This window comes from Pristiophorus japonicus, chromosome 20, assembly GCF_044704955.1.
Source record: "Pristiophorus japonicus isolate sPriJap1 chromosome 20, sPriJap1.hap1, whole genome shotgun sequence".
In the NCBI taxonomy this organism is placed as follows: Eukaryota; Metazoa; Chordata; class Chondrichthyes; family Pristiophoridae; genus Pristiophorus; species Pristiophorus japonicus.
Genome location: NC_091996.1, coordinates 66,960,017 through 66,983,953, shown reverse-complemented (window position 1 = coordinate 66,983,953; position 23,937 = coordinate 66,960,017). Strand labels below are relative to the sequence as shown.

Genomic DNA, 23,937 nt, shown 5'->3' with positions numbered 1-23,937 from the left:
GAACTTTGCATAATAGTTCAAAAGACCCAAAAATGAACGAAGTTCAGTGACATTCTTGGGAGTGGGTGCATTTCTAATTGCATCCAGCTTTCCCATGGTTGGATGTAAACCATCTTTGTCAACTCTGTACCCTAAGTACTCCACTGAGTTTTGAAATAACTCACACTTACGAGCAGGCACTCGTACTCTGTGCTTCTCTAGCCGTTTGAGGACTTCATTCAATATGTTATAATGAATTTGCCTATTTGATGCTGAAATTAGTATGTCATCCAAATAACATACTAACATTTCAATACCTTGCAAAATCTGGTTCATCACCCCTTGGAATATAGCAGGGGCGGAAGACACTCCAAATGGTAGCCTATTAAATTGATATAGGCCTAGATGAGTATTTATAGTCAAACATGACTTGGACTCCTCATCTAGTTCAAGCTGTAAGTAGGCATTCATAAGATCCAGTTTTGAGAAAATCTGACCACCTGTCAGTGTTGTGAACAAATCTTCTTTATTCGGCAATGTATTGGGGACATGACCCTCTAGAACCTGGTTTACGGTTACTTTATATTCACCACACAATCTTACCTTACCATCGGACTTAGGTACAACAACAATGGGTGTAGCCCAATTACATCGATCTATCTTACAAATAATGTTCTCAGTCTCTAGTCTTTTGAGTTCTTGCTCAACTTTTTCCTTGAGTGCATATAGTATGGAACTTGCAGTAAACCGATCTACCGGCCTTCTGTACCCTGACACTCGCCTTGAAGCCTTGGATCGGACTACCCGTTTCGCAGAACACCTTCGGATAACTCTTGATAACATCATCTGTTGATGCAAATCTTATTTCAACACGAAAAATCTCACTCCAATCCAGCTTCAGTGATCTCAACCAATTTCTTCCTAGTAAGTCAGGCTTGTCTCCTTTCACTACTATTAGAGGCAAGTTCTGAAATTGATCCTTGTATTTCACCGGTATGGTGATACGAACTACCACAGGAATTTTCTCTCCCGAGTAATCTCGCAGCTCCATCTTGGATTTTTACAATGGGAAATCACGCAATTTGTTGAGGTACAGCGACTCCGGTACTACACTCACGGATGCACCAGTGTCGATTTCCATTGGTATCTTGAATCCCGCAATATCTATGTGGATTTTGATACTTTTTGAATCACTGTCTGTTAACCTCGTGCTCCTGATGACATTTAACACTAACATCTCCTCGTCCTGTAGTTGCTCTTCCATGCTATGTAATCTCTGGGGATTTCTACTAATAGCTTTTAAAGCTGGACTCATAGCTTTGAAAGCTGGTTTACCCTTCAGTCGGTATGCCTTCGTAAGATGCCCAGTTTTTCTGCAGAAGAAACACTCTGCCTTCACATATGGACAACTTTGAGTAATGTGTTGTCCCAGGCACCTATAGCATGACTTCAATGTTTTGTTACAATTTCCAGTTTCTGAGACTTTGGGCCCCCACCGCCTTTTGCTTTGAACCTGCAGGCAATTCACCTCGGTTGTCTGACGACTGTAATTATTATGAAATTCTCGCGAGTATTGGTCGACCATGCCCATCGACCTCGCTGTCTGACAAGCGATATCAAAAGTCAATAACTTTCTTCTGATCGCATCATTTTTCATCCCACCAACAAAACTGTCCCGCAATGCTCGGTTTTGAAAAGTTACGAAATTACAGTGAATAGATAGCTTTTTTAATGCTGCAATGTACTCACTGATATTTTCATCAGACTTTTGATTCCGTATCCCGAAACGATAGCTTTCAGCAATTTCTAACGGTACCGGATTGTAGTGCTGCTCCAGCTTCATTAAAATCTCTTTAAGCATTGTGTCCTTTGGCTCGTGAAGCACAAGCAGATTTACCAGGTTTTCATACAATTCTGGACCCGCTTCAGATAAGAAAATCGCTCTCTTATGTTCCAACACAGCCCGGTTCTGTTCAGCATTCTCTGGAACTTCGATTATATTATTTCTAGCTGATCCACATAAGCCTTAAATCTTTCCCGGTCGCGTTTATATTCACCTAAATGCCCCATGACTCCTACAGGTGCAGCCATTTTGACTTTGCAGTTTAAAATAGTGTGGTCGTTTTTTACCTCGGATTTTGTAGCTATTTCCAAAGACAGAGAAGCTTCCAAAGTCTCTCTGTCGGATGGTTGAATCCTTCACCAACAAAATTTCAGCTTTAAATCATCCGAAAAATCGCATCTCGTCGCCAAATGTGATAGATTTACAGAGCACAGCACACACAGGTCTTTCTAAAATGGATGCAGCTTCAGAAGTCTCCGGAACTTCCTGGTTCTTGTAAGCTGACTGTTTATTCCCTTTAGTTGTAGTAACACAATACGTCCACATCCACAGTGTGGAGTTACAGATGTTACATTGATGCCTGTCATGAACTCAGGCATAGACATGTAGTACCAATACAATGGGAACCACACTTGAACCAAATCTCTCGTTGAGCAAACCATAGGCGTCTGCTGCCTGGACCGATTTGATGGAGTCCTACAGTACAGCCCCACATGAGTCTCCAGATTTGTAGTGGTTTACTGAATGCTACACAACCATGTTATTCAGAGGGGCCAAGCTGCAGGAGAAAAATGTGCTTGAGAATCTCTAGCCCAGATACTCTTGCCAAACCATAGCACATATTTCAAAGCACAGTTGCACATTGAAAATCATGTGGACACATTCCAAGCCAAAGTTACACTTTCCACACCACAGAGACATGTTGCAAACCACATTTATAGATTCAATACCACAATATACATTCCAAACCACAGTCCATACTCCGAATCACAATGCACTTTGCAAATCATAAGTGCACATTCCATGTCACAGTGTGCATTTTATATCACAGTGCACATTTTATATCACTCTCCAATGTCCGAAACCCTATCCTTCTGCTGTCAACTTCATCCAACTGCCCACCCGAGTTGCTCAGTTGGTATCCAAGCATTCAGATCATGAAGACTCCTGGTTCTGCCCCAGATCTGTGCTAGTTAGCTGATTGCAACTGGGACACTGTTGTAGAGTACAAGAATTAGCCTCAGTATCAGGTGGACTAGGGAAAGGAACCATTAGCCATTGTTTCTGCTCATATAAAATCCAGCAACCTCTGCTGGAAATGACACATGTACAAATGTCAGGTAAAATGGGATCAGGATTGGCTGGAATGCCCCTTGTGGTCAGCTAGCTGACCAACATTCACTCTCACAGGTGTCAGCCATGGCTCAGAGATAGCACCCTCGCCTTGGAATTAGAAGGTGGTGGGCTCAAGCCCCACTCCAGAGAGTTGAGCACATAATCTAGCTGACATTGGTGCAGTACTGAGAGAGTACTGTCATGGGAAACTCTCCTTCAGATCAGATATTAAACCGAAGACGCATCTGCTCTCTCAGATGGATGCAAAGGATCCCACAGCACTATTCAAAAAGGAATGGGGAGTTTTCCTAATGTTCTGTTGAACATTTATCCCTCAACTAACAACATTAAAATAAATTATTGTTGCTGTTTGTGGGACCTTGCTGTGTGCAAATTGGCAACTGCATTTCTCTACATTACAACAGTAATTACACTTTATTGGTTGTGAAGCATTTTGCGAGGTCATGAAGGGCGCTATATAAATCTTTCTTTCTTTCTCTGTTGAGTTGCAAATGAAGAACAGCCAGCTGGGGAGATATCAGAATGCTGGCAGCACCACATCCCAGGAGCTTCAAGGGAGCAGAATGTACTTAAAAGGTCGTAGTTTAACTGCTATGGATCCCAATTGTGTACATCAAACTCTGCATGTTTCCTGAACAGGGAACAGGAACTCTTGATGAAACCGCAGCAGCTTTACAGTGAGATTCTTTGCTGGAAAATCCTATCTACTCCTCGAAAGTCTTATCTCTGAATTTTCTGTGGACCTAGGAATCTTCACATAGGCTGTGAATGTTTTGGGCTTTGGACCAAAGGTGACAAAACAGAGAGTAAATACAGCGGCAAACCTCTCCCTACAAAACTTGTTCCTCAGCCATTAGGAGGAACTATATGAAGTTGAAGACAGAGTGAGTGCTGTCAGAAAGCACATGAGTGTCCAAATGATGGTATATGTCATTTTTAAAATGAAATATGATTAATTTCAGAAATGGTCACTACAGCAGGAATCCTGCAAACCAACACTTCACCTCCTCCCCCCGCCCCCACCATCCCCCCGTCTCTCACCACTCTCCTCCCGCCACTGATCACCACCAAATGGTTAAAGTGCCAAACAAGGGCCACTGCAACAAGATCTCCATAAACTACCACATAGTCTATATTCCAAACATTTCTGAGCTGTACTCCAGCAGAAGTCGTACATCTCTCCATATATTCAATTTTCCAAATGGCTACCACGGACTATTACGACAAGTTGTTATTTTCAACCCTACATATAGTCAACTTCACAAATTGAACCAGGACAATCTGCCACCGTTTCCTGACCCAATCTTCTCAAAACAGAAATCATTTAAGTGCTCAAAAACACTGAAGAACAGTCACCTACCTTTTGGGTGCTCTTGACGGCCATTCCCGAAATCACAGGCGTGGCATCACAGGGTTCTTGTTACAGCATCACTTGAATGTTATAGGGTCTGTTCAGCACCCACTGGGAAAATGCCCATTTGAGTATGATTCCAAGTCAGGCACTTTAGTGCCCAACCACATACCCCTTTTAGTGTCTCTGCCCCACTTGGAGGGAAGAGAGGCCACTGAGTCAATCAATGCAATACATCAGTGCTTCGATCATGAACTCTGTATCACATATGGAAATATACATTAGACTTAAACATAGAAGGGAAGGGAACAAACTACATTGAACCGGGATTTAAAACCAATACAATTCCATCCCTGACAAGATTTTATTAAGACCAATTCTTTTGAAAAATGGGCATGAACTCATTATAAACCACTTAGGTTCTAAACTTGTTGTAAAAGAAGCAATCTGATGCACCTGGTGGACAAATCCAAACCCATGAAAGTAGTTCCATGCGGTTCAGAACATACAGAATGTACAGTGCAGGGGCAGGACATATACGAGTGTACAGTGCAGGGGCAAGACATATACAGAGTGCCCAGTACAAGGGCAGGACATATACATTGTGCCCAGTACAGGGGCAGGACATATACAGAATGTATAGTGCAGGGGTAGAACATATACAGAGTGCCCAGTACTGGGGCAGGACATATACAGAGTGCACAATGCAGGGGGGCAGAAGATTACATAGAATTACATAGAATATGCAGCACAGAAACAGATCATTTGGTCCAACCAGACCATGCCGGCATTTATGCTCCACTCGCGCCTTCTCCCATCCTTCCTCATCTAACTCTATCCACATAACCCTCTATTCCCTTCTCCCTTCAATGCTTATCTAGCCTCCTCTTAAATGCAGCTATACTATTCACCTCAACCACTCCCTGTGGTAGCAAGTTTCACAGGGGCCAAAATTCAGGGTCTCAAAGAATAGCCACCCTTTGCCCATACTCTCTGCTTTCAGTCTTGCAGCCAGCTAGCAATCCATTCTGCTATTTGTCTCCTAACTCTGCATGCTCTGACCTTAATCATTAGTCTATTATGTAGTACCATATCAAAGGCCGTTTAGAAATTCATTACATCGACTGCATTACCCTTGTTTACTCCCTCTGTTACCTCTTCAAAAGAATTCAATGAGGTTGGTCAAGCAAGACTTTACTTTTGATATCTATGCTGACTATTCATTATTATATTTTTGGTTTCTAGATGTTATTCTATTTTCTCCTTAAGTAGGGGTTCCATTATTTTTCTACCAACGATGTTTAGCTGACTGGTCTAGTACACTGGACTTGTTGTTGCTTCCTTCTTAAATTTAAGTGTAACATTAGCTATCAACCAGTTCTCTGGCACTACACTTTTTTCTAACGAATTATTAAATATGTGTAATAGTGCCATATAAAAAGTGCACAGTGCAAGGGGCAGAATATATATATATATATAGAGTGCTCAGTGCAGAGGGCCAGAACATATACAGGCCTAGAAATTCGGTAGCTCCAAAAACCGGTGCGGGGATCGTGATGTGATCGGCAACCACATCCATTTGGAGTATTGCAGGCAATGGGTAAAATTTGTGCTACCTGCTACTTTGCATGAGTGTAGTGCTTCTGAGTGGCTCTACGCTAAGCAGGGTCCCAAATTTGTCTGAGGCTAGCTCTAATTAAATCTTGGCTGCACAACAGAAAGGTAGTCTTAAAGTGGAAGTGCCTTCTGCCTGCACAGGTGGTAGAAGTAATTGTGAAGGCTGCTATCAGAGATACAAATTGAGTAATTACTCAAAAGACCAGAGAAAGGGTTCCAAGATTCTTCGATGCAGCACTGGAAGCACTGATCCAGGAGGTCAACTACAGGGGTAAGATTCCCTTCCCACATGGGGCCAGGAGGCCCTCCAGGCAACACATGAGAGTGCAGTGGGATTAATACCACCAGTATAGCCCGAGGATCTGGACACTGTGCAGGAAAAGGTTTAATGATCTCACACACGTGGTCAAGGTCAGTGAAATAATCTCAATCTGCACCACTAGCCTCACACACTGCTCAATGCACCACACCCCCATCACTCAGTTACCAATGATCTCTACCCATGAAATAATCGCAGGGGACTTTAATCTTCATATAGACTGGGGAAATCAAATTGACAAAGGTAATCTGGAGGACAAGTTCATGGAATGCATTTGAGACTGTTTCTCAGAACAATATGTCATGGAACAGGCTATTTTAGATCTTGTATTGTGCAATGAGACAGCGTTAATTAGTAATCTCATAGTAAAGGATCCTCTGGGGAAGAGTGATCATTAAATGATAGAATTTCACGTTGAGTTTGAGAATGACATAAGTAAGCCCAAAATTAGAATGTTAAACTTAAATAAAGCCAATTCCATAGGTATGAGGGACGATATTAAAAGATATGTTGGTAGGTAAGCAGCGGCAAAAAAAAATTCCAAAATTCTCAACAAATATACATTACATTGAGAAATAACAATCCACAGCTAACTAAAGAAGTTAAGCATAATATTAAATTAAAAGAAGAGACTTATAATGTTGCAAAAAAGAAGAGTAAGTGTGAGGATTGGGAGAACATTAGAAACCCACAAAGGATGACTGTTATGTATGTAGGTATGTAAACCTTACCAAAATGTAAGACTTGCCACTAGGGGGCACACCTGTGGGAGACCTAACGGACACCTGTGCAACCTGGGGCAAGCAGGTATAAAGGGTGATTCACCATGCTGCTTCCTCACTCTGGAGTCTGAATAAAGAGACCAAGGTCACAACAGTTTGAGCTTGCGATATAGTCCTGTGGATTTATTCTGAACATAACAAATTGGCGACGAGTAATGGATCACGAACTTTCACGCGGTAATGGCTGCCATTGGTATTCTTGAGAGATTTGTTCAGGGTGATGATTGAGAAGCCTTCGTTGAGCGCCTTGACCAGAACTTTGTGGCCAACAAATTGGACACGGCTGAAACAGCAATCAAGCGCAGGGCGATTCTCCTCACCCTATGTGGGTCATCGGTATATGGCCTCCTTAAAAATTTGCTGGCACCAGTCAAACTAACGGACAAACCTTACACAGAGCTGTGTACACTGGCTAGGGAACACCTCAAGCCAAAGGAGAGCATCCTGATGGCCAGGCGCCGCTTTTACATGCACCGTCGTTCTGAGGGCCAGAAAGGGCGAGTTTTGTCACCGACCTAAGACGCCTTGCGGGACAGTGCGAATTTGCAGGATCCTTGAGGGAAATGTTGCGGGACTTTTCCATGCTTGGAATTGGCCACGAGGTCATTCTTCGCAAACAGCTGTCCACCGAATCCCTAAATCTGAGCAAGGCCATCACGATAGCCCAAGCCTTCATATCCACGAGTGATAACACGAAACAGATATCTTCACAGAATCGAAGCTCACTGGCAAGCACAGTGCACAAAATAATGTTTTCAATGGCAGAACGGCACAGGGCAGGGCCCACACGAGTGCAGAGGCCAGACCTAGGCCTAGAGTGACTCAGAGTCCACCGTGGGGCATGAATGCATATCCATTAGCGCCATGTTGGTGCTGCGGGGGCAGCCATAGAGATCATCAATGTCGATTCAAGCCCTATGTGTGCGAGGGCTGTGGAACGATGGGGCACCTCCAGCGAATGTGCAAACGATCTCTGACTCACTACTTGGCAGAGTTAGGAGAGGACGACCGATCCACTGAGGATCACGACGAATGAGCAGGAGAGGCAACTGAACCTGAGGACGAAGAGGAAGTATATGGGATACACACCTTCACCACCAAAGTCCTCCGATAATGTTAGTCATGGGGGCGAGTCAATCAGTTATGAGCCAGAAGGTTTTCGAGAGGCTGTGGAGCGACGAAGCACAGCGACCCGAGCTGATCCCGATTCAGGCAAAGCTGCACACCTACACCAAGGAACTGATACCAGTTATTGGTAGTGTGGACATAAGAGTATCCCATGAGGGAGCAGTGCACGATTTACCACTGTGGATTTTTTCAGCTGTTGGGCCAATGCTGCTTGTCAGGAGGTGGATGGGGAAGATTCGATGGAACTGGGAAGACCTCTGCGTACCTTCTCCGGTGAACAACGTCTCCCCTTCTCAAAGGCTGAGCAAACCCCCATCTTCAGCTGAACCAGGCAGTGAAGTGCAGATCGATTTTCAGATCCCCAAGGCACAGGCCACTCATCACAACCACGAGGAGTAAAGTTCAACCGAGCAGCAGTGAAGGCGCGGTACGCACCACCCAAAGCCGACGACCTCTTCTTAATGATGGAAGAGGCTCCAGGTCGACCATGCGGAGTGGGACTCTGGCCGAAACGATCTGAATGCGTCTTCCCGACGCCAAAGGCAAAATACCTCGGGAGGAACATCACGGCAGTTGGCATCACGGACACGGATGTGAGGGCGCCCAGACCACAGGATGAGAGTGCTCCCAGACCACAGGACAAGAAGGCGTCCAGACCACGGACAAAGGTGCATCCAGACCACGGGACGAGAGTGCATCCAGACCACAGGACGAGAAGGCGTCCAGACCACGGACAAAGGTGCATCCAGACCACGGGACGAGAGTGCATCCAGACCATGGGATGAGAGAACATCCAGACCACGGGACGAGAGAGCGTCCAGACCACAGGACGAGAGAGCATCCAGACCACAGGAGGTCGCCCAGCAAGGAAGATGACTGGGTTTGGGGTAAAGGTAAAGGGGCAGCCGCTGTGAAGGCCAGGAACCCACTACGCTCCAATAAATTGTGTGCACTATGTAACCCTTGTGAGCGGTCTTTCGCAGCCAATGATGTACTATTATATGGGATTGGGGGTACCTTACAACAAGCCAAAGTAGCCGGCGAACACCAACCGGTCGTATAAGTATCTGACAAAGTACTTGTAACAAGTGATGTGTTATCACACGGGGTCGGGTGTGTTGTACAGCAAGCCAAAGTAGCGGGCGAACCCCAACCAGTTGTATATGTATCTAACAAAGTATTCGTAGCAAATGATATGTTACCGCACGGGGTCGGGATTGTTGTGCAGCAAGCAAAAGTAGTGGGCGAGCCCCAAACGATTGAACATGTATCCAGTAAGTTAAACAAAGCAGCAGCCTGTGTTCACGGGACTAAAGAGACGTACCAAAGAGTGTCCCAACAAGTGCTCGAGTCAGACAAGCTGCTCATCCCACAAGCTTGGGAGAGCAGAGGCACCATTATCGATGCGTTGTTTCGAGGATGTCTAACACTGTGCATTGTAACATGATCTGCCATGGACCAGGCACTGAGAGCGGCACTAATGCCCTCAGTTGGCTACCATTGCCCACCACCAGGGTGGAAATGGCGCAGCATGCAGACCCACTCGCGGTCATGGAAGTGCTAGAAAGCGAGAGGTCAACAGTAACGGCCCCCCAACTTAGGACCTGGACCAGCCAGGATCCCATGTTACCGCCTGCCAAAGGCAAACTGCTAGATGGGATGTGGCAACCTATCCGTCGCAGAGACAACAAACCCATCCCAACGTTGGAAAGTAAGGCAGGGCGGCTACACACAGTCGGTGGTCTGGGGCCCCAATACTAGGGCCCAAGGTCCACGGGGACCACTAGACCTCCCGTCACTACCGAAAGTCGCAAGGACATTGCAGCCATCCTGGGCTTGCCAGACCTCAGGGACAGCAACAATAGCCCGGAGCAGGCAGCCCAAATCACTAAACCTAGCACCACGCGTGTCACGGTAGACTCCCTACAGACCCAGCTATCCTGGGTGCTACGCAGTCACCAAATGGATTCACTCAGAACCGAGCCTTCCGTATGCCATCAGCAGAGAATGCACCATAATCAGAATAAGTGATGTAGACCATGTTCATGGCCCCAGTTGGGCCACTAGCACCACATTAGCCAAGGGGGCGGTGGAATGGAGTGTATGTGATGAAAACGGAGCATTTGATTGTGAAACCATGTACCGGGCTAACAAGTAAAGCATTTGGACAAGATCAAACTGCGAACTACAGATAACCAGTAACCACTGTGAAAGGACCTGGCCCCCAGCGACCCACTAACACAATCAACTTCGCCGTCAACCACGAGGATGAACCCACCATGTCAGGACTTCAACCCAGGCGATCGACCCGAGGACGCAGGGCGCTGGATCGCCTCAACTTGCAAATAACTTGTACATAAGACTTTGGGGGGCTGTTATGTATGTATGTAAACCTTACCAAAATGTAAGACTTGCCATTAGGGGGCACACCTGTGGGAGACCTAAGGGTCACCTGTGCACCCTGAGGCAAGCAGGTATAAAAGGTGATTCACCATGCTGCTTCCTCACTCTGGAGTCTGAATAAAAAGACCAAGGTCACAACAATTTGCGCTTGCGATATAGTCCTGTGGATTTATTCTGAATATAACAATGACCATATAATTGACAAAAAGGGAGAAAATAGAATGAGAGTAAACTAGCAAGAAATATAAAAAAAGTTTGTAAAAGTTTCCACAAGTGTGTAAAAAGGAAGAGAGTAGCAACAATAAGCATTGGTCCTATCGAGGCTGAGACAGGAGAAATTATAATGGGGAATAAGGAAATGACGGAGACTTTATAATATTTTGTATTTGTCTTCACAGTAGAAAATACAAAAAGCATACCAAAAATAACGGGGAAACAAGGGGCTAATGAGATCGTGGAACTTAAAGTAATTAAGGTCAATAGAGAGAAAATACTTGAAAAACTATTAGGACTAAATGCTGACAAATCTCCTGCACTGGTGGCCTACTTCCTAGGGTTCTAAAAGAGGTGGCTGCAGAGATAGTGGATGCATTGGTTGTGATCCTCCAAAATTCCATAGATTCTTGAATGGTCCCAGTGGATTAGAAGGTAGCAAATGTGACCCCGCTATTCAAGAAAGGAGTGACAGAGAAAACAGGGAACTAACTCCAGGCCAGTTAGCCTGACATCAGTTGTCGGGAAAATGCTGGAATCCATTATTAAGGAAGTGGCAACAGGGCATTTGAAAATCATAATATGATTATGTAGAGTCAATATAGTTTTATGAAAGGGAAATTGTGTTTAGCAAATTTATTAGAGATTTTTGAGGATGTAACTAGCAGGATAGATAAAGGCGAATCAGTGGATGTAGTATATTTGGATTTTAAAAAGGCATTCAATAAGGTGCCACCTAAAAGTTAGTTACGCAACATGGGGTTGGCCCTGAAATTCCATTTTCGCCTTCCCGCGGGCATTTTAGAGAAAAAATACGCACCTACCTTAAGCTGCTGCCCAAGTTCGACTTTCCGATGCTGAGGCCTCTCCTGACTGGCAGTCGCAGCGTGTACACATCGACGCGTGCGCAGGCTTACAGCTGGAGTCACATGGCTCTAGGCAGCCAATCGATTAAAATATCATAGTAATAGGAGTTCCACAGGGTCCTAAACTCCTATTACTATGATTGTGATAGAGCCCGAAACACCCAAAACACAGCCCCAAACACCCAAAACACTAATAAAAAAATAGAAAATAATTACACTACATTCATTTAAATTAAAGTTATTAATGTCTTAAAAAAAATAATTCCCCGATTTTTAAAAAAGTTTTTTAAAATAAACTTGCCGTTGTGGGGAGGGTTTTTAAATGATAAAATATGTTTTAATAACTTTATTTTTGTATGTTTTTGTGTTTTTTTAAAACACTTGCGCCTGTAAAAGTAGGCTATACACCTGCTTTTTCAGGCGCAAGATTTTTGAGGACATTTGTAAGAGTAAATATCGTAAATTTCCACTTACAAATGTCTTCGCTCCTGAGATACGGCCAACTGTCAAGCCAGAAACTTGACCGATCGGAAATGCTGGTTTCCAGCGCATGCGTATTGCTCGCTGGAAACCAGCATTTCTGATGCCTTCCCGGGTCTGTAGGAACTCCGTACGCACCCGGGGAGGCCGGAATTGTTGGCCCAATTTATTAGCACGAATAGAGGATGAGTTAACGGACAAAAAACTGAGGGTAGAGATAAACGGGTCATTTTCAGGTTGGCAGCCTGTTACTAATGGGATATCACAAGATTAGTGCTTGGGCCTCAGCTAATTACAATCTATATTAATGACTTAGATGAAGGGACCGAATGCAATGTATCCAAATTTGCTGATGATACAAAGCTAGGTGGATAAGTAAGCTGTGATGAGGACACAAAGAGCCTGCAATGGGATATAGACAGGTGAGTGGGCAATAAAATGGCAGTTGAAATATAACGTGGGGAAATGTAAGGTTATTCACTTTGGTAGGAAGAATAGAAAAACAGAATATTTTTTAAATGGTGAAAAGCTATTAAATGTTGGTGTTCAGTGAAATTTAGATATCCTCATATAGGAATCAGAGAGTTAGCATGCAGGTACAGCAAACATTTAGGAAGGCAAATGGCATGTTGGCATTAATTGCAAGTGGATTGATATACAATAGTAAGGAAGTCTTGCTACAATTGTACAGGACTTTGGTGAAACCATACCTGGAGTGTTGTGCACAGTTTTGGTCTCCTTATCTGAGAAAGGACATACATGCCTTAGAGGCGGTGTAATGAAGGTTCACTAGATTGATCCCTGGGATGAGAGGGTTGTTCTATGAGGAGAAACTGAGAAGATTGGACCTATACTCTCTGGAGCTTAGAAGAATGAGAGGTGATCTCATTGAAACATATAAGATTCCGAGGGGGATTGACAGGGTAATTGCTGAGAGGTTGTTTCCCCTGGCTTGGGAGTCTAGAACTGGGTGACATAGTCTCAGGATAAGGGCTCGGCCATTTAAGACTGAGATGAGGAGGAATTTCTTCAATCAGTGTGTTATGAATCTATGGAATTCTCGACCCCAAAGGGCTATTGATGGTGAATCGTTGAGTATATTCAAGGCTGAGACAGATAGATTTTTGGACTCGAGGGGAATCAAGGAATATGGGGATAGGGCAGGAAAGTGGAGTTGAGGTCGAAGATCAGCCATGATCTTATTGATTGGCAGAGCAAGCTCAAGGGCCTACTTCTGCTCCTAGTTGTTGTGTTCTTATGTTCTTTTTAAAAATTTGTTCGTGGGATATGGACGTTGCTGGCAAGGCCAGCATTTATTGCCATTCCTAATTGCCCCTGAGAAGGTGTTGGTAAGCCACCTTCTTGAACCGCTGCAGTCCGTGTGGTGAAGGTACTCCCACAGTGCTGTTAGGGAGGGAATTCCAAGATTTTGACCAAGTGACGATGAAGAAACAGCAATATATCTCCAAATCAGGATGGTGTGTGACTTGGAGGGCAACTTGGAAGTGATGCTGTTCCCGTGCACCTGCTGCCCATGTCCTTCTAGGTGGTAGAGGTCGCTGGTTTGGGAGGTGCTGTTTAAGCCTTGGCGAGTTGCTACTGTGCATTTTGTAGATGGTACACACTGCAGCCACGGTACGCTGGTGGTAGAGGGAGTGAATGTTTAATGTGGTGTATGTTTGCCAATCAAGCGGGCTGCTTTTTCCTGAATGGTGTCAAGCTTCCTGAGTATTGTTGGAGCTGCACTCATCCAGGCAAGTGGAGAGTATTCCATCACACACCTGACCTGTGCTTTGTAGATGGTGGAAAGGCTTTGGGGAGTCAGGAAGTGAGACACTCGCTGCAGAATACCCAGCCTCTGACCTGCTCTTGTAGCCACAGTATATATGTGGCTGGTGCAATTAAGTGACCACCCCCAGGATATTGTTGGTGGGGTATTCGGCGATGGTAATGCCTTTGAATTTCAAAGGGCAGTGGTTAGACTCTCGCTTGTTGGAGATAGTCATTGCCTATCACTTGTGTGGCGCGAGTGTTACTTGCCACTTATCAGCTAAGCCTAATGTCATCCAGGTCTTGCTGTATGGGGACTGACTGCTTCATTATCTGAGGAGTTGCAAATGGAACTGAACACTGTGCAATCATCAGTGAACATCCTCACTTCTGACCTTATGATGGAGAGAAGATCATTGTTGAAGCAGCTGAAGATGGTTAGGCCTAGGACACTGCCCTGAGGAACTCCTGCAGTGATGTCCTGGGGTTGAGATGATTGTCCTCCAACAATGACAATCTTCCTTTGTGGTAGGTATGATTCCAGCCAGTGGAGTGTTTTCCCCCTGATTCCCATTGACTTGAATTTTACAACGGCTCCTTGTCAAATGCTGCCTTGCTGCTAAGAGTAGCCACTCCAACATCATCTCTGGAATTCAGCTCTCTTGTCCATGTTTGGATCATGGCTGTATTGAGGTCTGGAGCCGAGTGGTCCTGGAGAAACCCGGATGGGATTTGTCCTGCTTTTTGTGGACAGGACATATCTGTGCAGTTTTCCACATTGTCAGGTAGATGCCAGTTTTGCAGCTGTACTGAAACAGCTTGGCTAGATGCATGGCTAGTTCTAGAGCAAAAGTCTTCAGCACGACAGCCGGGATGTTGTTGGGGCCTTTGGCCTATTCTGTATCCAGTGCACTCAGCCGTTTCTTGATATCACGTGGAGTGAATCGAATTGGCTGAAGACTGGCTTCTGTAATGGTGGGAACCTCAGGAGGAGGCCAATATGCACCATCCAACTTTGCACTTGAGACTGACGATGGTTGCAAATGCTTCACCCCTGTCTTTGCAGTCATGTGCTGGGCTCTGTCATCATTGAGAATGGGGATGTTCATGGACCTTCCTCCTCCCATTAGTTGTTTAATTGTCCACCACCATTCCCGACTGGATGTGGCAGGACTGCAGAGCTTTGATCTGATCCATTGTTTGTGGGATCGCTTAGCTCTGGCTATAGCATGCTGTTTCCGCAGCTTCCCCAGGTTGGCACCTCATTGTTAAGTATGCCTGGTGCTGCTCCTGACATGCTCTTCTACACTCCTCATTAAACCAATGTTTGTCTCCTGGTTTGCTGGTAATGGTGAAGTGAGGCATATGCCGGACCATGAGGTTACAGATTTTGATGGAATTTAATTCTGCCTCATGGATGCCCAGTTTTGAGCTGGTGGAGTACTGATCCATCAGCTGATGGAGAGCAGTAGGTGGTAATCACCAGGCAGTTTCTTTTACCGTGCTTGACCTCAAGTCATGAGACGTCATGGGGTCGGAGTCGATGTTGAGGACTGTATATCACTGTACCGCCACCTCTGGTGGGTCTATCCTGCCGGTGGGCGAGGACATACCCAGGGATGGTGATGGAGGAGTCTGGGACATTGGCTGAAAGGTATAGAAACATACAAACATAGAAAATAGGTGCAGGAGTACGCCATTCGGCCCTTCGAGCCTGCACCACCATTCAATATGATCATGGCTGATCATGCAACTTCAGTACCCCATTCCTGCTTTCTCTCCATACCCCTTGATCCCTTTAGCCGTAAGGGACACATCAAACTCCCTTTTGAATATATCTAACGAACTGGCCTCAACAACTTTCTGCGGTAGTGAATTCCACAGGTTAACCACTCTCTGAGTGAAGACGTTTCTCCTCATCTCGGTCCTAAATGGCTTACCCCTTATCCTTAGACTGTGACCCCTGGTTCTGGACTTCCCCAACATCGGGAACATTCTCCCTGCATTCAGAATTTTATATGTTTCTATGAGATCCCCTCTCATTTTTCTAAATTCCAGTGAATATAAGCCTAGTCGATCCAGTCTTTCTTCATATGTCAGTCCTGCCATCCCGGGAATCAGTCTGGTGAACCTTCGCTGCACTCCCTCAATAGTAAGAATGTCCTTCCTCAGGTTAGGAGATCAAAACTGTACACAATACTCCAGGTGTGGCCTCACCAAGGCCTTGTACAACTGCAGTAAGACCTCCCTGCTCCTATACTCAAATCCTCTTGCTATGAAGGCCAACATGCCATTTGCCTTCTTCACCACCTGCTGTATCTGCATGCCAACTTTCAATGACTGATGTAACATGACACCCAGGTCTCGTTGCACCTCCCCTTTTCCTAATCTGTCACTATTCAGATAATATTCTGCCTTCCTGTTTTTGCCACCAAAGTGGATAACCTCACATTTATCTACATTATACTGCATCTGCCATGCATTTGCCAACTCATCTAACATATCCAAGTCACCCTGAAGCCTCTTAGCATCCTCCTCACAGCTCACACTGCCACCCAGCTTAGTGTCATCTACAAACTTGGAGATATTATATTCAATTCCTTTGTCTAAATCATTAATGTATATTGTAAATAGCTGGGGTCCCAGCACTGAACCTTGCGGTACCCCACTAGTCACTGACTGCCATTCTGAAAAGGACCCGTTTATTCCTACTCTTTGCTTCCTGTCTGCCAACCAGTTCTCTATCCAAGTCAATACATTACCCCCAATACCATGTGCTTTAATTTTGCACACTAACCTCTTGTGTGGGAACTTGTCAAAAGCCTTTTGAAAGTCCAAATACACCACATCCACTGGTTCTCTCTTGTCCACTCTATTAGTTACATCCTCAAAAAATTCTAGCAGATTTGTCAAGCATGATTTCCCTTTCATAAATCCATGTTGACTTGGACCGATCCTGCCATTGCTTTCCAAATGCGCTGCTATTATATCTTTAATAATTGATTCCAACATTTTCCCCACTACCGATGTCAGGCTAACCAGTCTATAATTCCCTGCTTTATCTCTCCCTCCTTTGTTAAAAAGTGGGGTTACATTAGCTATCCTCCAATCCATAGGAACTGATCCAAAGTCTATAGAATGTTGGAAAATGACCACCAATGCATCCACTATTTCTAAGGCCACTTCCTTAAGTACTCTGGGATGCAGACTATCAGGCCTTGGGGATTTATCGGCTTTCAATCCCATCAATTTCTCCAACAGTTTCCTGACGAATAGGATTTCCTTCAGTTCCTCCTTCTCGCTAGACCCTCGGTCCCCTAGTATTTCTGTAAGGTTATTTGTGTCTTCCTTAGTGAAGACAGAACCAAAGTATTTGTTCAATTGGTCTGCCATTTCTTTGTTCCACATTATAAATTCACCTGATTCTGACTGCAGAGGACCTACATTTGTCTTCACTAATCTTTTTCTCTTCACTTATCTATAGAAGCTTTTGCAGTCAGTTTTTATGTTCCCTGCAAGCTTACTCTCATACTCTATTTTCCCCCTCCTAAGTAAACCCTTTGTCCTCCTCTGTTGAATTCTAAATGTCTCCCAGTCCTCAGGTTTGCTGCTTTTTCTGGCCAATTTATATGCCTCTTCCTTGGATTTAACACTATCCCTAATTTCCCTTGTTAGCCACGGTTGAGCCACGACAGGGATGTATAATTGTTGAAGTTCATCCATGTGATCTTTAAATGTCTGCCATAGCTTATCCACCGTCAACCCTTTAAGTATGATTCGCCAGTCTATCCTAGCCAATTCACGTCTCATACCACCGAAGTTACCTTTCTTTATGTTCAGGACCATCGTCTCTGAATTAACTGTGTCACTCTCCATCTTAATGAAGAATTCTACCATATTATGGTCACTCTTCCCCAAGGGGCCTCGCACAACGAGATTGCTAATTAATCCTCTCTCATTACACAACATCCAGTCTAGGATGGCCAGCTCTCTAGTTGGTTCCTCAACATATTGGTCTAGAAAACCATCCCTTATACACTCCAGGAAATCCTCCTCCACCGTATTGCTACCAGTTTGGTTAGCCCAATCTATATGTAGATTAAAATCACCCATGATAACTGCTGTACCTTTATTGCACGCATCCCTAATTTCCTGTTTGATGCCATCCCCAACCTCACAACTACTGTTTGGCGGTCTGTACACAACTCCCACCAACGCTTTCTGCCCTTTGGTGTTCCACAGCTCTACACATGCAGATTCCACATCATCCAAGCTAATGTCCTTCCTTACTATTGCGTTAATCTCCTCTTTAACCAGCAACGCTACCCCACCTCCTTTTCCTTTCTGTCTATCCTTCCTGAATATTGAATACCCCTGGATGTTGAGTTCCCAGCCTTGGTTACCCTGAAGCCATGTCTCCGTAATCCCAATTACATCATATCCGTTAACAGCTGTCTGCGCAGTTAATTCATCCACCTTATTTCGAATGCTCCTCGCATTGAGACACAGAGCCTTCAGGCTTGTTTTTTTAACACTCTTTGTCCTTTTAGAATTATGTGGCCCTTTTTGATTTTTGCCTTTGATTTCTCTGCCCTCCACTTTTCCTTATCTCCTTTCTACCATTTTACTTCCCTCTGTCTCCCTACATAGATTCCCATCCCCCTGTCATATCGGTTTAACCCCTCCCCAACAGCACTAGCAAACACTCCCCCTAGGACATCGGTTCCGGTCTTGCCCAAGTGCAGACTGTCCGGTTTGTACTGGTCCCAACTCGCCCAGAACCAGTTCCAATGTCCCAGGAATTTGAATCCCTCCCTCTTGCACCATTCCTCAAGCAACGTATTCATCTTAACTATCCTGCTATTTCTACTCTGACTAGCACGTGGCACTGGTAGCAATACTGAGGTCCTACTTTTGAATTTAACTCCTAGCTCCGTAAATTCAGCCTGTAGGATCTCATCCCGTTTTTTACCTATATCGTTGGTACCTATATGCACCACGACAACTGGCTGTTCACCCTCCCCCTCCAGAATGCCCAACAGCCACTCCGAGGCATCCTTGACCCTTGCACCAGGGAGGCAACATACCATCCTGGAGTCTTGATTGTGGCCGCAGAAATGCCTATCTATTCCCCTTACAATAGAATCCTGTACCACTATAGCTCTCCCACTCTTTTTCCTGCCCTCTTGTGCAGCAGAGCCATCCATGGTGCCGTGAACTTGGCTGCTGCTACCTTCCCCTGATGAGCCATCTCCCCCAATAGTATCCAAAATGGTATATCTGTTTTGGAGGGAGATGACCGCAGGGGACTCCTGCACTACCTTCCTGTCTGATTCTGTGAGTATGACTATGTCATGCTGTTGCTTGACTAGTCTGTGGGACAGCTCTCCCAATTTTGGCACAAGTGCCCATATGTTAATGAGGAGGGTGGACTGGGCTGGCTGTGCCTTTGTCATGTCTGAAGCCGGTGCTGAGGTCGATGCCGGGCAGTCCATCCGGTTTTATTTTTATATTGTTTTTTGTTTGGTAGAACTGAGTGGCTTGCTGGGCCATTTTAGAGGACAGTTATAAGTCAACCACATTGCTGTGGGTCTGGAGTCACATATAGGCCTGACCAGGTAAGGACGGAAGGTTTTCTTACCTTAAGGTCCTTTGTGAACCAGATGGGTTTTTTAACGACAATTTAGTAGTTTCATGGTCACCATTACCACTTTTTATTCCAGATTTACTTAGGTAACTGAATTTAAATTCCCCAGCTACCGTGGTGCATAACCACAGGGAGCAGAACTTAACTGTTGTGGGACAGGCTTGCCTGCATCAACTCACCCCCTTGGTGACCATTCTTGGCAGGGGCATGGCTGAGCCCGTGACCAGCGGCCTGGCTGAAGGAATTCAAGAAACCGATATCCTCATACATTATCCTCCTTCTCACATCCCACTTCCCCCTCATCCCCAAATCTCTTCTGATTTACAATCTGCACATGGTGTAAGCATCCACATCTTGCTTTCCCCCTCTTCTAACACCACAACCCTACACTTGTGCCTTTCTCATTCAAATATCCAAGAACTGCAGCCTGCCCAGCCAGTGGTCAAAGAACAAGAGGGAGAGAAGAGTCCAGAAGAAGAAACAAACTCCGCCACTCGCTTTCACACTCCCAGCCACCAGCTCAAATACCGACACTCCGCGTACTTTACAGTATAGGTTAGGCTTGGGATCTGCATGTGGTGAGACACCGGGCATGAGCGGCCTGCAGCCAGGGCAGGGGAAAAGGGTAGCTCAGGTGCCAACTCCATGGAGGGCGAGGTCGCACATGAGTTCTGCTGCACAGGACCTCAGATGAAGACCTCAATGGGGCGTCCTACAGAAGAATGTTGATGGGGATGCACAATGAAATGCTTGATGCATTGGCAGCTAGAATGCAATATCAAAGAGCATAAGAACATAAGAAATAGGAACTGGAGTAGGTCATATGGCCTCTTGAGCCTGCTCCACCATTCCATAAGATCATGGCTGATCTGATCATGGACTCAGCTCCACTTCCCCGCCCGCTCCCCATAACCCCTTATCCCCTTATCATTTAAGAAACTGTCTATTTCTGTCTTAAATGTATTCAATATTCCAGCTTCCACAGCTCCCTAAGGCAGCAAATTCCACAGATTTACAACCCTCTGAGAGAAGAAATTTCTCATCTCTGTTTTAAATGGGTGGCCCCTTATTCTAAGATCATGCCCTCTAGTTCTAGTCTCCCCCATCAGTGGAAACATCCTCTCTACATCCACCTTGTCAAGCCCCCTCATAATCTTACACGTTTCGATAAGATCACTTCTCATTCTTCTGAATTCCAATGAGTATATGCTCAACCTACTCAACCTTTCCTAATAAATCAACCCCCTCATCTCCGGAATCAACCTAGTGAACCTTCTCTGAACTGTCTCCAAAGCAAGTATATCCTTTCGTAAATATGGAAACCAAAACTGTATTCCAGGTGTGGCCTCACTAATACCCTTTATAGCTGTAGCAAGACTTCCCTGCTTTTATACTCCATCCCCTTTGCAATAAAGGCCAAGATTCCATTGGCCTTCCTGATCACTTGCTGTACCTGCATACTATCCTTTTGTGTTTCATGTACAAGTACCCCCAAGTCCCGCTGTACTGCAGCACTTTGCAATCTTTCTCCATTTAAATAATAACTTGCTCTTTGATTTTTTTCTGCCAAAGTGCATGACCTCACACTTTCCAACATTATACTCCATCTGCCAAATGTTTGCCTACTCACTTAACCTGTCTATGTCCTTTTGCAGATTTTTCGTGTCCTCCTCACACATTGCTTTTCCTCCCATCTTTGTATTGTCAACAAACCTGGCTACGTTACACTCAGTCCCTTCTTTCAAGTCGTTAATACAAATTGTAAATAGTTGGGGTCCCAACATTGATCCCTGCGGCACCCCACTAGTTACTGGTTGCCAACCAGAGAATGAACCATTTATCCCCGACTCTGTTTTCTGTTAGTTAGCCAATCCTCTATCCATGCTAATATATTATCCCCAACCCCGTGAACTTTTATCTTGTGCTGTAACCTTTTATGTGGCATCTTGTCAAATGCCTTCTGGAAGTCCAAATACATGGAGGACTCCAACACCAATCTTTCACAGGGCTTTGCGCAGAGCTTGGAGCCCATCCTTTCCAGCGTGGAAGAGCTGGATAGATCCATTAATGCACTTGTGGACCCATCCATCATGCAGCGTCTAATGGCCGAAGTCTCAGCTTCCATTGCAGCTCAAACACAAGCCAGTTCATATCTGAGTGCTGCAATGGAAGCTCAGACTGAAGTCATGCAAGCACAGACTGCTGCCATCATGTCTGGGTTTACCAGTGTGGAAAGAGGCTTGCAGGATGTCACAGCAGTACAGCGGTCTGCCCTCCAACAGATTACGAGGATTGCTGAGATGCTGCCCCTGGGGAGTGGCAATGGATCTGTGGAGGACGACCCTGCTGTCCGCTCTCAGGTGGAATGCATTCGTCCTCTCACTACTGCCATTCCGCCAGTGCCCTTGCTGTTGCCTGTCAGCCAGCCATCCCAGACTGCTGCTGCCCATGCCGAGGTGGTGCAGTCCAAAGCCAGGCCTACTAGGCTTAGAGCTCCTTGATGTCATCCTGTAGGGCCATCTGAAATTTCCCCCACTGAAAGTCAGCAGCCTTCCACTAGTTGTACTGCAACCACTGTGGGAACACTGTGGAGGAGCACTAGGATAGGCAAAGGAATACAAAAGACAGTCATTAAGAGAATGCAGAAGGGTGATGAGTTACATTTTTGATCTAATAGTGGATGGATATATGGATAAAGTTTGATTGGAAAGTGTGCTTTGTAGTGGCCTTTATTTCAACATTGTGGTACAATCATGCTGTGTTGTTCAGTAACAGAAGGAAGATAAGGTGTGGGATTAATTGGGAAAAGGGGTTACGTTCAATCATACTGCAGGCGGCTGATTCAATCCCGGGTATCCTGGCCAGAAAGGGGCTGTCTGTGTTGCCTCTTTCCTTTCACTTCCACTTCCTCCTCTTCTGGCTCCTCCTCTTTCTCCTTTTTCTCCTTCTGCTCCTGAGCTGGTGGCTAGGTTGTGGAGGATACAGCAGACCACCATGAATCGGGAGTACTGTCGGGCTCCTCCACATTAGTCCAAGCAGTGGAAGTGTTGTTTAAGGATGCAGTACCACTTCTCCACTTGCAGTACCACTTCTTGTCATCTCACCAACTTTAAATAACTCTAGAAAGCTCCAAACAGTTCTGCAAACTGACACAGAGCCAGTAGAAATCAAAAAGCAAGTTACCTGAAAGTTGGTGATGATCCCTTTAAATATCACTGGTGGGGAGACCTTGGAGAGGGCGTTAGCTCCAGTGATGATGACGAAAATGACAAGGCAGGTGTCAAATCAGTGTTGCATGCTGATTGACGTAACGATCGGCCTACTTATCATACTTCTAGCACATGCTCCTAATGGCCACCCTACTGCCCTCACCAAGATGGCATCCAGCGCGGTCCACACCAGAAGAGTGCAACCGCTGCTCAGAAACCATTTTGGTCCCAATTTGGCACCCGTAGCGCCCAAACAAGGGATTCTACGGAATCAGATTTCTAGGCCACAGAGTGCACAGTGCAGGGGGCAGAACATATACAGAGTGCACAGTGTAAGAGGCAGGACATATGCAGAATTACCTTCTCCTGCCAATTTGTAAAATTAATGAAAGTATTTAGAAATCTATGGGAGAGGCACTATCCTACTGAAGGAGTGCAACTTGTTTAAACCGTCACATAAATTACATCAAAGTACATTATTGTGGTATTGTGGATAATGGCATTGTAAATAAAATGCGTGAATTTTTCAACTCTTCTTTCTCTACAAACTAATGTGTTTTCATTGAGACAGTGCCCCTTTAATGAAGTTCTGCAGTCACTGTTTCGGCCCAAAACTAACATGTTCTCTCTGGTGTGGCAATCACAGCATTCAGCGCACTTCGATCTTTTTGCTGCAGTGCTAAAGTCATGGATGTGAGATTCTCAGTCTGTTTTATGTCCGCAGTGTTGCTGAGGCAGTTCTTAAACAGGACTTTATCCTGCTAGTCCTGTGGTCTAGAGGATTCTGGGACCATATCCTAAAACATACCTGCAAATTCTTTCTCCAGACGTTGACAGCAGCGAAGGCCAGCTGCATCTGCTTCCTGCGAGCGTCTTTGTGGCGCTTGTAAGCAATCTCAATGAATATCAGGAATATTCCTGCAACAATCCCTCCAGCAACCAACATAAAGACACCTAAAGGACAGGAAACATAG

The 23,937-nt window shown here is 45.2% G+C and overlaps 1 protein-coding gene across 1 annotated transcript in view; it reads right to left on the bottom strand.

The window, feature by feature from the left end:
* LOC139232955 (glutamate receptor ionotropic, NMDA 1) overlaps positions 1 to 23,937 on the bottom strand; it is a 395,631-nt gene that overhangs the window by 30,809 nt on the left and 340,885 nt on the right. The window contains exon 19 of the mRNA XM_070863452.1: positions 23,772 to 23,917. Within this exon, the coding sequence (XP_070719553.1) occupies positions 23,772 to 23,917 (146 nt within the window). The remainder of the gene's footprint in view (positions 1 to 23,771; positions 23,918 to 23,937) is intronic.